Source organism: Elaeis guineensis, chromosome 9 (assembly GCF_000442705.2).
Source record: "Elaeis guineensis isolate ETL-2024a chromosome 9, EG11, whole genome shotgun sequence".
Taxonomy (NCBI): domain Eukaryota; kingdom Viridiplantae; phylum Streptophyta; class Magnoliopsida; order Arecales; family Arecaceae; genus Elaeis; species Elaeis guineensis.
In genome coordinates this window covers 7030025-7044946 of record NC_026001.2, presented here as the reverse complement: position 1 = coordinate 7044946, position 14922 = coordinate 7030025, and the positions used below count along the sequence as shown (strand labels likewise).

General features: G+C 37.0%; 1 protein-coding gene across 5 annotated transcripts; it reads left to right on the top strand.

The window, feature by feature from the left end:
* The first annotated feature begins 1809 nt into the window (after positions 1–1809).
* Positions 1810–14489, top strand: LOC105051858 (uncharacterized). 5 transcript variants are annotated; one of them, XM_010932498.4, is made up of 11 exons: positions 1810–2230; positions 2363–2659; positions 2740–2848; positions 2959–3052; positions 6108–6195; positions 6289–6462; positions 10588–10684; positions 10787–10874; positions 11494–11599; positions 11671–11763; positions 13558–14489. In XM_010932498.4, the coding sequence occupies exons 1-11, from the start codon at positions 2084–2086 to the stop codon at positions 13981–13983; spliced, it is 1719 nt and encodes a 572-aa protein (XP_010930800.1). In that variant the 5' UTR covers positions 1810–2083; the 3' UTR covers positions 13984–14489. The 5 variants fall into 5 exon arrangements, with proteins under 5 accessions (XP_010930800.1, XP_073099050.1, XP_010930799.1 ...); XM_073242949.1 differs by having other exon boundaries at positions 1811–2230; positions 2342–2659; positions 2991–3052; XM_010932497.4 differs by having other exon boundaries at positions 1813–2230; positions 2342–2659.
* Positions 14490–14922: the final 433 nt, after the last annotated feature.

Below are 14922 nucleotides of genomic sequence, written 5' to 3'. Positions count from 1 at the left end.
AGTTAAACTGACCCATGTAGTCATGGCATGAGTCTTACATTCCGAAGAACTAGATTGGGTCCAGGTTATATTTAGGTAAATTCAATATCTCCTTTTAAAGAATGCAATCATGTTTTACATCTATAATAGTTTGTTGATAATATAAGCTTTGCATTCTCACTTAAAAAACATTTTGTTCGAATAATTGATTTTTCATGACCAAGTGATATTTTGTTCAAATATAGCTGTTCTTTTTATATCTTATAGCTCTAAAGATACTAGATTGGAATCTTGTTCTATAAATTTATACAGACTTCAATCAGTAAATAATAATAATAATAATAATAATAATATTTTTTTTTTTGAATTAGTACTAAGTATGGTAGACTAGTGCATATCACATGACATAAGAAACTCTTAGTTGTCAAGATTTTTGCCAATCACTAATCATAATAAGTAACTATTGATTATTAAACTTTTGCCAACTACAAATCATCAGTATAATAAAATTATAAAAATGATAACTAGAAAACTTGTTTTTATTGGATTGAGTTTTGCCCCTATACTCAAGTGTTAATGTGAATTACATCTCATCACTGTTATTTAATTTTCATGACATTAATAGAGATAGCATGTTAGCTTTTTATGGTCAAAATTTAGTATGAACGATAGAAATGATGTATATATTTTTTTTCTTTTTCAAACAAAAAAAAAACTGGCACATATGAGTGGCTCCATGTATTATTTTTTTATTTTTTTTTCTTTTGACCAACACGTGACCATTTAACTCATTTAACTTATTTCAACTCATTGAAGATTCAATTAGATAATCCATTTGGATCTGAATTATTAATATGTTTATTACATAAGTTGGGTTGGGTATAGATTAACAAATTTTTAATGTATTCTATACATGATCCAACTCATATATCGTGACCATGGCCACGCTATGGTACATGCTTCACGTTTGTAGGGTTATAGTACTGATAATCACTCAACACAAATGTAACCCCAGGGATCTTTGACAATTGCACCAAAGTTTTTGAAAACCACGTGGATTGATAAAGCATTAGTACCGTGTCATGCAAAAAGGTTGTCGTCTTCAAAAAGCCAATAACAACAATGATGACTAAAGGGACCACTGAATAAAGTGAATTGGAAGAAGAGACACATTTGAATTCGTATACATATCGAAAAGAGGCCGATTTTACGTCCCTTGGTCATTTGCTTTACCGTTCTCCTAATTTTTCAATCATTTTATTTCCATTCATACATCTAGCTGGAAAAAAAAAAAAAAAAATCGAACACTATGTCACTTTAGGTCACGATGCAGTCCCCCTCAGTTTTCTGGTATTGCGAAATGTGGTCACGTTCATTGAACGGTGCAATATATGTCACTAGGCTTGACAACCACAAACTAACTGCGGTCTGTAACCGACGTGACACTCTGGCGCCAGTCCATATCAGACGAATATAGAAGTCTAGAAATAGGAAAAAAAAAAAAAAGAAAACAGATTTGACCCCTCTCTCGCCTCATCAATCAATGGAAACCACCATGTTACAGCTCTCCCGGGATATACTACCCATCTCTGACCATCCAAACCACGACCCCGCATTCTAGACCGTCCGATCCGGGTGAGGCGCACGTGCTCCGCGGCATCGTTGACTTACCATCCGAAAGGATCCAAAGTTACGTCCCAATGGACGAACCAGATTCGTCATGCATCGAATGAACGGTCTAGATGCTTTCAGCGGTGATTTTCCACCGGAAAAAGACGGCCGTATAACCCGATCACTTTGTTTTACCGAGAAATCGAACGAGGACTCGCTTAATTTGTTTTTTTTTTAATCTATCCCGGACTCCTCGTTCGATTCCCCCTTTCCTCCTCCCCTCCGGGGCCGTCGGGCTTGCAGTAGCAGCAAAGAAGACGACGACGAGACCCTTCATTTGGCTCGCGTCTCCCTCCCTCTCCTCTGACAAAACCCTAATTGTGTGATTCTTGATCACTTCTAATCTCGAATCCTCGGAGAAGAAGTAGAGTAGTATGATCACTCGATCGATCGCCTCCATTCCGTTGATCTCGAAAACCCTGAGCCTCTGATCATGGCCACCTCCTCGTCCGCCATCAACGCCCAATCGCCGGGCCTCAAGACCTACTTCAAGACACCCGAGGGCCGCTACAAGCTCCAATACGAGAAGACCCACCCTGCTGCCGTCCTCCACTACTCCCATGGCAAGGCCGTCTCCCAGGTACCCACTTCTTGGCCTAGAGCTAGGGTTTCGCCCCCTTTGATGCTTGCTCGCTCGCTCTCTTGCTTCCGTGTTTTGCTAAAGATTGGATTCTTTTTTTTTTTTTATTAGTTGACGATCGCTTATTTGAAGGAGAAACCGGCCAACCAGACGCCATCCACGCCGTCGACGCCGAGCTCCGGAGGAGGGGTGAGGTCGGCGGCAGCGAGACTGCTCGGGGCTGGGAACGGCAGCCGGGCTCTTAGCTTCGTCGGTGGGAATGGCGTCAGCCGGGTGGTTTCGGGGAGCAGCAGGATGGGAGGGTCCCTTGGATCGTCCACTGGATCGAGTAGCTCTCAGTCCACGTCCAATTACGACGGCAAGGGCACGTACCTTATCTTCAATGCCGCTGACACTATCTTCATCAGTGATCTCAACTCGCAGGATAAGGTTCTCACCGATCAGCTTTTTCTTTGTTGGTTTGTGAAGTCTCGTGCAGTCGGATCATCTCTTGATGTGTTGCTTTTCAGGATCCTATCAAGTCCATCCACTTCAGCAACTCTAACCCTATTTGCCATGCCTTTGATGCCGGGTCTAAGGATGGGCATGATTTGCTCATTGGGCTGCACTCGGGTGATGGTGAGTTCAGTTATCAGTTTAAATCAGTTTTATCATGTTATGTGTTTATGATATCTTGCTGATTAAATTGCCTTTCTGTCCTGCTAAATATCTATACCTATGGTGTTTAGTTTATTCGGTGTCATTGAGGCAACAATTGCAGGACCCTGGTAGGAAGCTTGTGGCAGCTCAGCATTATAACAAGGATGGCACAATTAATAACAGGCATGTATTCTCCTTGTTCTTGTTTCTCTCACTTGTATCAATCTTGGTAGCCGAGGTGTGGCACTTATAATGGATCAATGTGATCATCCATCCATGTTTTATTTTAGTAAATATCATTATATTCAGTGTTGACAACTTGACATCATTTGTACTCCATGACTTTGAGACCAAGTTTATACCTAGATATTTTGCTTTTTTTAGATTCAAAACTATGTATCTACAATTAAGACCTTGTAATTTTATCATCTCCTTATTGTACAAATGCTAGTAATATATGTTCTGGCTTAAAACAGTTGATATTTGGAAGTAGATAGTTAGATCAACTGTTTATTTCAGTGAGGAATGGGAGGTTGAGATCGTCCATTGTGGGCATATGCATTCCTGAAGTCATAGTAGATATTTGTTTTCTGATTTCATGGAGTAGATGATTCTTTCTAGTGTTATATGTCATAATCAGATGTTGGTGCAGATGGTGAAGGTGACTAAATAGGCTTTTTTTCCCCACCAGAAAGAAAAAGAGAATAAAGTACGAAGTGACTGAGTACAAGTATTAAGTAAGTGGTTGCAAGGAAATGTGTAAGTTCCAAGAAAAACGTCAGCCTATCAAGTCATGGAGGAGGGTTGCGGTAAGTGCACGAAGTCAGATAAGTAAAATAAGCAAGCAAATATCAAATTTCAGAATATATCGATGTCAAGCTATGGTTCATATTCACTGAATCAGTTGTTTCCCACAACTAAAATGAGTTTGATAATGGTTTTATTTGGAAGACCGAAATCTCAGCGTTTGCAAACAACCAGTGTTCAGAGACCTTCACTTGTTGAAGATTGGTCAAGGTGAAGTATGAAACTGTAAGATTTATGCAGCATCAAGGCTTTTGAGCAATAAGGCTGCTATATGCACATAGGATTGTTGTAGTAGAAGTGAGGCTATTGATTTATATGCCTGACTAATGTTAAGGATGATAGGCTACGAGGAACTTAAAAGTATAGCATGTTCCAAGATGGTCATGGAATGTTGAGATGAAGACAAAGTGGTGGAAAATGATTGAGATAGTGGAGTCATTTACTATGAGAATGAAGAAGACAACATCTCATAGAGAGACATTCTGGTTGCAGTTGAAAAGACTCGTGCGGGAAGTTAAGGTACACTTGACTTTGGAATTAGTGGGCAGGGTTTTAGGTACAAGAAAGCAATGTCAATTCTTGGACCTTTATTTAATGCATTTGCATGATGATGATATGGAATAGCTTCCAGAAAAGATTCAATTCGAAGATGGACAATGAAAGAAAGCGTGCATGATCATGATTGCATAAACTACGAGTTTTTATATTTGTTGATGGCATTTCATTGGAGTTTTGGGATTATGTACGAAGCACACATTATTAAACTTTCTCGGATTGGAGATTTTCTTAGTACATGCTTTTTTTTTTTTTTTTTTTGCCATTTCCATTTAGCTATGATAGTAATCAACTTCAAGACTGACTACCAATATGTTGTCAAGAGTGAAATAACTGCAGTTTACATCTGCTTTCGGGCCTGTTAAAAAGCTTAAGTTGCTATGGACATCCAAGCAACAGACTGAGTCTAGAAGAAGTGAAGGAAAGGGGGAAATAAGAGAAGAAAGAGTAGAGGAACAAGAAGAAAGAAGAGAAAGGGGACAGTCCTATAGCCAACTCTTATTTTCGAAGAGACTCTGCATACAACTAATTGAACAGCAGGCCCATTGTTGATTCTGTTAGGTTTGACCATCCCCTTTTTCAGCAAAATAGGAATCTACCATCCCTAATCAATTGACAAAACCCCTATAAGAGAGCTTTGATCAGCTACTTTTCCTATCCCAACTAGGATTCCTCTTTTTTTTCCTTTTTTTTTTCTTTTTTTAATTAAAAAAAAAACTGAAACAAAATCATGACTAAGACCTCCTGCATAAGGAGTGATCAACTTCTTTCTTGGTTACTGCTTCAACATTCCAAAAATAGGAAACAGGGAATCCAATTGTTCCTTGTTTTAGGTGGGTTAACTAGTCACTATTCACTAATTTCTTCCCAAACTTTGATTAGGATTCACTAATCTAAAATACTATGGGGTGCCAATATGGCATGTCATGATTTGACTGGCCATTATCCTTGTGCCATGCGACTTAAGGAACATGTTGTGGAGTGACACCCTATTGTGTTACCCTTCATTTATATTAAGACCATTGGTAATAAACCAGAATCCTAAAACCAGCTGAGCATATGACTGAAAACCCCTTCAAGGTCTCTTCAGAATTGTCCTAAACATTTTGAAATAAGCCCCAAATAGGAATCTGACATGCTTCATTCATTGAGGCCTTTCAACATTGGATGCATGGGCTATTTCTTGGTAAGCAATGTCCAGTCGAAGGTGTGTTGTGCTGCTACATATTAGTTCTTGGCATGTCATTGTACAAGAGCATGCCAAGTGGTGCCATGTGTTTGTACCATCCTAGGCTGTGTGCCACGAAGTCATTGTATGGCATGTATCATGTAGTGCTGATTGAGACTCAAATTCATGCTTTTTAATTGGTCTTGTACTACCCAAATAGCTGCACCTGTAGTTGAAAGAGGAAGAAAAATTCTAGATGATGCACAAAGACTTAGAAGAAAATGATGTGTGTAAGCTTTGAAATTGTTTTCAGTTTTATCTTAGGAATCATCAGAATTCGAGGAGTTTTAATAACTTTTTATTTGTATCTTTTGTTAAATTTGTACTATTGAGCCAATAATTCATACAACTTGTGAAACTATTATTATTAGGATCATGCTAGCTGATAAACTTGGGGAATATGTTTTTATGAACAACATTTTCTAGGAAATCTTGACAACTAGTAAGTCAAATGGAAGACTATATGTATGTGTGTGTCGCACACCTATGCTCATGAAGGATTGGGAGTCAATGAAGTAACTCTTTTTATAGACTTGTTACGCCATGGTGTGATTCTTTTGATTTATATCTGGTATTTATTGTTTTATCATTTCAAAAATCAGCATTCAGTTTCCATTTATTTTGTGTGCATTTCTTTGTTTTCTGCAGCCGTTGTACTTGTGTTGCCTGGGTGCCAGAAGGTGATGGTGCTTTTGTTGTTGGTCATGCTGATGGAAATCTATATGTATATGAAAAGGTAGATCTTGGATTGAATATCCGGTTTAATTTAGTAGTGATTGAATCTGAATTTTATTTAAAATTGAAATCGACTTTTGTCCTCTTTGTGTAGAGCAAAGATGGGACTGCAGATTGTTCCTTTCCTGTTATCAAGGATCAAACCCAGTTTTCTGTTGCGCATGCACGGTCAAGTAAGGTAAATTCAGAAAACACCTGTTCTGGATTTGGGAATCAGTTTCATTGGGCATCAAAGCTGTTGATGGAGAACTCATGGAGTTTTATCTTGGTACTTTCAATTTACCTGCGTAATCATTGGTGGATAAAAAAAGACCAGCATGTTATGCAAAACTTGATGGAGATGGTATGCTTTGATGGAGAAATTCAACCATCCAATCATTTTTCTAAGAAACATGTAATATTATGAGATATCTCCTATTTATTGGTTCTCATGGTGCTGTAGGTAAACATAATTAAGTCATACATTTTTTTTTTTTGAAATTAAGCCATCCTTTTAGCTAGATGTTTCCCTGAAGAAATCTGCATCACTTCTCCATGGAATATTGTTGCCTCATGTGTCAGAATTAGCTATCTACCAATTTCCTTCAAGCATCAAGAAAACTTGAATTTCTTGCTAAAGCTTCCAAGTAATCTCACTCTTTTGAATGCCCTGTCATAACTGGTAATTTGTATCTTTGTCATTTCCTGGAGGCCTTCTATTGGACATGTCCATGTCCTTGCTCTTGAGGAGCTTACTGTGCATAGGCTTTGTTTGTGCATTTGGCAGTACTCATAGTTGATGCGATCTAGGTTTAGATTAGGCTTTGATATTATTGACCATTTTGGTATTTGCAAATCTATTTTGGTATGATTTTTAATTGTTTAGAAATCTCATTAATAGGATCATTCAGCCACTGGAAATTTCTCTGACAATAGTTTGATATAATTTTTCAAAGTTAAGCATTTATCGATGGTAAGTCAGTGTTGTTTAAGAGTGTTTGAGGCAAACTAATTTTTTGATGAACTAGATAAATTTAGTCTATCAGTTATCTTTTCCTTTGTTTTTCTTACTGCCTTTTTTCTTCCTTTGGGCTTGAGAAGTTGTTGGGATGTCAAATTTTCCTTCTGTGCAATGTCCCTGCATGTGGCATAAATTATTTTATATTTGAAATAAGATTCAGATATAAAACAATTTGCATGCTTAAATTCTAAGATCCATTCTACATCATTAGTGCTTTCTATGTTCTCTATGTTTCAACTGCCGAATATGGATGCTCTTTGGTTTGGTCAGGTCCAAGTACTACTTGACCCAGACTCAAACTTGTCGGGGGTTCTAGGAACTTTTGGCAAATACTTCCCATTCAAATATTAGATTGTATCCAGGGGTGAAAACAAGCCAAAAATGTGTGAGCTGAGGCCAGGTTAAGCTCAGCTTGATAATTAATTGAGTTGACTTGAGCTTTGGCTTGAGCTCAACATGAATTGGGAAGCCTGGCTTAAGCTTACCTCATTTAATCTCAAGCTGGCTTGAGCGCATTTTGATTAGGCTTGATGTACTGTTCAAACAAACACAGAGAGAGAGAGAGAGAGAGAGAGAGAGAGAGAGAGAGAGAATGCTATGCTTGAAAGTGGAGTGAGGGAGAAGGTGGGCATGCAACACGCAAAGTTGACCAAACTTTTTGATTACCTCCAGAAAGCAGTAGATTAGACATCTACAAAGGAGTATGATCACTTGCTCAATTGAGAGAGAGAGAGAGAGAGAGAGAGAGAGAGAGAGAGAGAGAGAGGTGGGAGGGCTAACAAAGAATTTTGAGATAGGTTTAGGACCGGTGGAGGGTTCTATCTTACTTCCATACTCTCTATCTTAGCTGTTGAGTAGAAGTATAATGGTTAAGATGGTTTAAATAGGTGAAAGAGCCAAAGCAACACTACTAATGTGTCGCATTCTTATTGTTTTGCTATTTAGCATTAATATTTTTCCTAAAATTAAATATTTATATTTTGAGCTATTCAAGCTGAATTTGAATGAGTTGGACATAACTTAAGCTTTGTTCGCTTAGTTTTCGAGCTCAAAAATCAAGCTCAAGATTGGCTTGTTTACTAATTGGGTGCATCAATCTGGAGCCAAATTTCGAGCTAGCTCATGAACAGGTTGTTTGTTTGACAGCCCTAGTTGCATCCAAGACTAGCTTAGTCAGGAGAAAATTGGCAAGATTCACCTCCCTATAGGACAAGTCAGAGTATGTAAAAATTTTTACACCACCCAATGCTCATTGGTTTTGCATCAGCAAAGGATCAAGTGTTGATGTGGATCTCAAGTGGTTACCATTATTTGGAAACCTCAATGTCCTTCATACCCTCAAAGCAAATCACTAATGACATAGCTTTTAAATTACACTTAATAAATATCAAACAATATCAAGGTAAAAACATAAATACATGCCCTGGGTAAACTATTGGACTTGGATCAGATTCCGTTTGAGTTGGGTTCATAACAATCAATCCTATATCTGTTGTATTATATGATCAGGCCTTGTCTGGGTCCAGGTCAGATACACTTTTCCTAGAAATAGACCTGGATTTGAAAGGTTTTATGGGCCTAATATTTTAACCCATGTGCAGCTCGTAGGTCTATGGATTCAGATCGGGACTGCGTCTGTGGGCCTTAGTGACAGCCCTGGTGTTGAACTTCTCTATTATGTGCTTGTTTTGTGCTTCTGCAGCCAACTTTTATTAGCAATCCAATAAGTTCAATCATGATGGTGAATACAGTCATTTATTAGGTGGAAGAAATCATGTGCTGGATTGTTGTGAGATAAAAAATTTTATGTATGTAAGATGATGGATATGGATAAAGTCATAGAGGTGTTGTGTTCAGATATGACTATGAGTAAAAAATGTGACAAGCTGCCTCCTTTGTTATGCACAATGAGGATATATATAAGTCGCAGAAGTACTTAAATTTTCATAATTGTCAACATTATGAGGAAGAGATTAAGCACAAAAGATGTAAGCAAACATGTTTTTTGAGATTAAAAATGAAATAAAAAATGTAGTTCTGTAAAAGCAGCACTTTTGTGTGGGGAAATTTTGTCTCATATATGTGGTTGATGATGGAATCATGTTTCAAGCCATATGCTTGATGCACTCTTCCTATGTATGCATGCATGCATGTATTTGTAGCTGATGAAAGTTATGCCTCCTTGTCCATCCAACCCCTCCCCCCTTCCCCCACAAAAAATAATAAAATAATAAAATATAACCCAAAATCCTGCCAACCGAAAGAAGGGGACTAGCTTGCCTCTATTAGAAGCGATAGTATGATATATATATATATTTTTAAAATTTATGGGACTGTGTTTTTAACAACTCAGATTGCATCTGATCTGGAAGATCTAAGAGCGCATAACATCAAATGAAATCAGAAATCATTACTTGAATCTGTAAGAAGTATTTTCTTTTATAGAATAATTAACCTATACATATTTTTATATGTGAAGAGAAGTGTTGTTAACTTGTTTTGACAAATTTCATTAATGAAACTTTCAACTTTAAAGCCCCATCAATTAAAATTAGCAACTAAACAATTATGTGGAATTATTAACATAAACATGAATCTGTAGTAGTTAATACTTTATATGATAGGTTTTACTCGTTAGGTGATGTTTCGATATTAATGGTAGTGATTGTGGTGGTGGTGGTGGTACTAGTGATAGTGTGCTTAATCTGGGTTGTTATATAAATGTTATGTCATATCATGAATTGAATATAAATTTCTAATCTATTCTGAAAACTTTTAAAGTCTAGTGAACTCATGATTTGCTTTACTAATCATCTTGATGCGACCTCTATTTATTTCTGTTTGCAAAAAATTTCAAATGCTCCTAATTCAAATAATTATTGATCGCTTATGGACATAGAAGCCCATGATTGAGAATTGTGATATAAATACACTATTAGCTGTGCTAAATTGATTTTACTATCAAGCCATGCAGGATCAGGTCCATGTAATTCATGACTTTTTTTTTTTTGCTTTTTTGATGAGATGCTCTTTGTTATTGATTTTCATCTATGTGAAACTATGGCACAAATTATTTGCTATATTGCTGCAAAGTATTGGAGTTCTGTATTGCTTGTGGTTCATGTCCTAGGTTGATACTGGAAGTCGAATTTTCCTATTTGCATTTACCTAGAGCTCCTAGGAGGCAATCATAGTATTAGTACATTTCTGATAGCAGAAACTCTCATATCATAATTCAAATGCAAATGGCAGTCCTATGTGGATTTAGGATTCTTTTGGATACTTTATTGACATTATGTTACATCCATGCATTTCAAGATTTTTTACAATCTTGTTCTATTTTATGCAGTCCTGTAATTTATTAATCCGGAGACATAATGGTTTTCCTTGCAGAGCAATCCAATTGCACGATGGCATGTCTGCCAAGGTTCAATCAACAGCATTTCTTTCTCAACAGATGGAGCATATTTAGCCACTGTTGGCAGAGATGGTATTTGCCTTTCTTAATGAATATAGATCAGCTGACTTTGGGTCTCCGTCATATTCTGTGCTTCTTTCTTCGTTTTAACCTGAGATAGATTACCCTCTGTAGGTTATTTGAGAGTATTTGATTTCTCAAAAGAGCAGTTAATATTTGGTGGGAAAAGCTATTATGGTGCTTTACTATGTTGTGCCTGGAGGTAATGTAAAACATCTTCCATACAAGTTGCTATACTTGTCTCTCCAGAGACGTGTAATGTGATTCTTACAATCTAACATCAATATTTTTTCTAGCTGTTCTTTAGATTTATCTGTTCCTTAAATATAATCATTCTTTTCTGTGTACTTACTAAGTGCTATTCCAAGAAACAAACAAGCCTTTCCAAATCTTTTAGCAGAATCTGCAGCCAGCCCTTATCAGGTCTTTGGCTCCTATCATCTGACTTTTACATATAAATATGGTTCCATGATATATTTGGCTTTTTTTTACTGCTGCAGATCTCTCATGCCTACCATCTTGGTTTGTTTCCCATCACTCTTATGGGTGCAACTCTAATCTAGTTCTATTATGTTCACATCTTAACCTTGTTCTCTTGGGTATACCACAAGTCAATTCCTGTTTTATGCTCTTCCCTACCTCTGCCAATCTCATTCATGTGCTTGGACATATTAATCTTCTTATGGATCACCAGTATGCAACAATTACTTAAAATCCAAGAGGACTAATTTATATAGAACATTCTGTTTTTTCTTAGATGAGTGGGCAATTTGTTTCTTTTAGGAGGAAAACCTAATTAAGAATTCTATTTTTTATTTTAGTTCGGATGGAAAATATATATTGACTGGTGGTGAAGATGATCTAGTGCAAGTATGGAGCATGGAAGACAGGAAGATAGTTGCATGGGGTGAGGGACATAATTCATGGGTAAGTTTTTATGTTCTGTGTCACATCTTTTAATTAACCAGTAACATTTATTGATATGAGTTGTTTGGCAGGTTAGTGGTGTTGCTTTTGATTCCTATTGGTCAGGACCAAATTCAGATGGAACAGGAGAGAATGTCATGTATCGCTTTGGTTCAGTTGGCCAGGTAAAAATAACCAAACCCGTCATGCTAGGACCAAAATTTTAAACTGCAGTTGTTGTGGATGTGAAGAAAGCCTAGATAATATGCTCATCTGGTAAATTTTCAACATTCAGAAAACTGAATGCAGTGTTAAAATTCAGTTGTCTTGTTTCAGTTGTCTAATGCAGTCTGAATGAACTCTCATCTGATTTATTCTTAGTGAGCAAAGAACAATCAATTATAACCATCCATTCATCCATTAGCAATATTCTATTGCATCCAATTTGGTGGAGGATATACTAGAAAATTCTGTTCTAAAGGTTTTCATAAATTGCCTATGTTGCGTAGCAGCTGACATTGTTGCACATTGTGCCATATAGACTCTGTTGCCAGATGCAATGGTATACATGGCTTTGTTGAAAGACATGGCAAAGGTTAACCAGCAACTTTATCTGCAATATTTTTGATCTGGCTTTTGGAGTTTTGCTCGTGCATCTTTTAATGTTAGTGGCTAGACCTGTTCTTGCTTCTATTGCTAGATCTTTTCTAACATCTCCATGTTATCTTAGGTCTTCCTATTTCTTTGCTCACTTTTGAATGCAAATGTCAACTGCTTTATCCGGGTTTCTCCTTGTGTATCTGTTTCACATGCCTTCACCATGTCGGTTTTCCAATTACCTTAGCCTCCACTCATGCACCTCTTGTGCTTTCTTTGATGTACTCACTCTTCAACATAGCTTGCCTTGATTTAATGCATGGTACCATTAAATTGTCTTCTCTACTCTGCTTGTTTTGTACTCAGGCACTCTTTGAAATGGGGAGGCCAATATTGATCATACAAGATTTAATAGATGATTTTAATATATAAGATTATGAACTGAGGTATCAACATTCTCTTCCAATCTTGAGTAGTAATATGAACCCACGATGACCTTTTTTTTGAAAAAAAAATTACATATGTTGAATTATTTATAAATTTTTCTAAGCTTCTTGTATACTTGTGCATACATCGATATTGTTATAGATTTAGTTATCAACAATACATGAAAAATGGTAATTCTTCAGCATAAATGAACAAACCCTATTTTGTCTATCGGGCATATGGGTATACAATAATATGTATCTAAAGGGTCATGTGGAGTGGCATTGAGGTTTAGAATTTGGAGCCGTACATTGGTTCAGTATAATGTTTGTTCCCACATATATTTGCATTGTCTTCAACTGAAACAATCATCTAGCAGAATATTCATGGAAACGATATCTGACTCCACACTCTTGTAGGTTAGCTATATGTAATTTAGATAATTCAAGCATGATTGGTTTGTTTTTATCTTCGGGTATCATTGTAAGTAGTTCAATATAAGTAACAGTTACCAGTATGACAATTATGGAAGGTTCATTACAGATCATTTCGAATTCATTTTTTTTCAAAAAACTTTATTGTATATTTTCTGCCTTTTTTTGCTTATTAAAAAGACTGGTTGATGCACCTTGTAGGAATTAACCGGACATTATTGCCCATAGGGAGATTAAGTAGTTTGCATGGTCAGCTCTATCCAATTTATGATTGTCCAGTGTTGTGTGACCTTATACTTGCTGTTGATGGATGGCTTAGCTTTTATTGCTAAAGATTCAAATTCAATAATTTTTTGTGGTCTTGTATCAAATAATTTCTGGAGCTTCTGTTGAATGTTGTCACACCTACAAGCTATCATAAGCAAAATGTGGATCAGAAATTTAGTTTCTATTCAATGTCCTAACCCTTTTTATTCTGCATTTATGTGCTATTGTAATTTGTTTTTCATTAAATGCTTTCAGGACACTCAATTGCTGCTGTGGGACCTGGTAATGGATGAAATTGTGGTGCCATTCCGATGCGGCCCTCCTGGTGGGTCACCTACACTCAGCAGTGGAAGTCATTCTGCTCATTGGGACAATATTTGTCCTATAGGCACCCTTCAACCTGCTCCAAGTATGCGAGATGTGCCCAAACTCTCACCTCTGGTTGCTCACCGTGTGCATGTGGAGCCTCTCTCTGGTTTGATATTTGCTAATGAATCAGTGCTTACTATTTGTCGGGAGGGACATATCAAGATCTGGTTGAGGCCAGGGCATGGTGAAAGCAGCCAATCAAACTCTGAAGCAGTTGTAGGTGCACCTAGTTCAAAGGACAGACCTGTAACATCATCCATCAAAGCTCCTGGTTCTAGTTATAAGCCACCATCATCTGTTCTCTTTACTTGATCAGGTTCTTGCATGCTGGCATGCAACTTCAATCAATCACTTGTCTTTGGCCAATGCAAAGCTTATTTGGTCACTTGTTCATCTTTTGGATTATGATTTACTGCGGGATGAAAAGGTTAGTGGAGTTCATTTACATCTGTCAACTGGTGGTGCTAATGAAGTGCTGAGGTTTTATGCAGTAAGATGCTTCTGGTTGCAGCATGTTAGCATTGCCGTTTGCGTGGCAGAAGAAGAAATAATGGAATATTCTCCTGTACAGATATATATATTTCCAATTTAAAAATACAGCAGGCGCATAACATCATGGTTGATATCATTTAATCTGTCTTACATGTTAATTAGAAGTGTCGGGTATTTGTTGATTTTTGGTCATCAAACATGAAGTTACCCCTTGATTTTGCTCTTGACCTGCTGTGTTCTTATAATGAAGGCTTTCTGGTTTCTGCAAGTGGCAGCAGCTGGTAAACATGAAAAGATGAATTGGTTTATCTGCTGCTATTTTGTTAGACTGGTTACATTTTTCCTAGTTTTTCCATTTTTATGAGGTTGGAATTGTGAGATCTGTTTGACAAATCGCTGGAACTGTGACATGAAATAATGAGGAACATGCAGGTGAGTGTTGCTTCAATCTTTTCAATTTAAGTGCAACGATCTCCTTACCGTCTGATAGTGAAAACAATGCACGATCTACCTCTCTGGTCCTATTTCTGGGATCCGGTCACTTTTGACTCAATAGATGTAATAAATAAAGAGTCCATCGTTGTAAGATTTCCATACCATAAATCTTCTACTGGTGTAAGATTGTATATGCAATGAGTAACTGCTTATAGCTGTCTTGATTTGATTATACTGACTTGCTTATACTTCTGTACCTCAGTTATAATCAATTTAATACACGATAAACTTATGGCTCAGCTACAGTTCAAACGACAACGCTAT

What these genes read in the sequence shown, in the direction of transcription:
- LOC105051858 (XM_010932497.4), top strand. Translation starts at nt 2,084, where the DNA reads ATGGCCACCTCCTCGTCCGCCATCAACGCCCAATCGCCGGGCCTCAAG. An exon ending in ATGGCAAGGCCGTCTCCCAG is followed by an intron (nt 2,231 to 2,341) that starts GTACCCACTTCT and finishes TTTTTTTATTAG; the next exon opens with TTGACGATCGCTTATTTGAA. An exon ending in TTACTATGTTGTGCCTGGAG is followed by an intron (nt 10,875 to 11,493) that starts GTAATGTAAAAC and finishes TTTTTATTTTAG; the next exon opens with TTCGGATGGAAAATATATAT.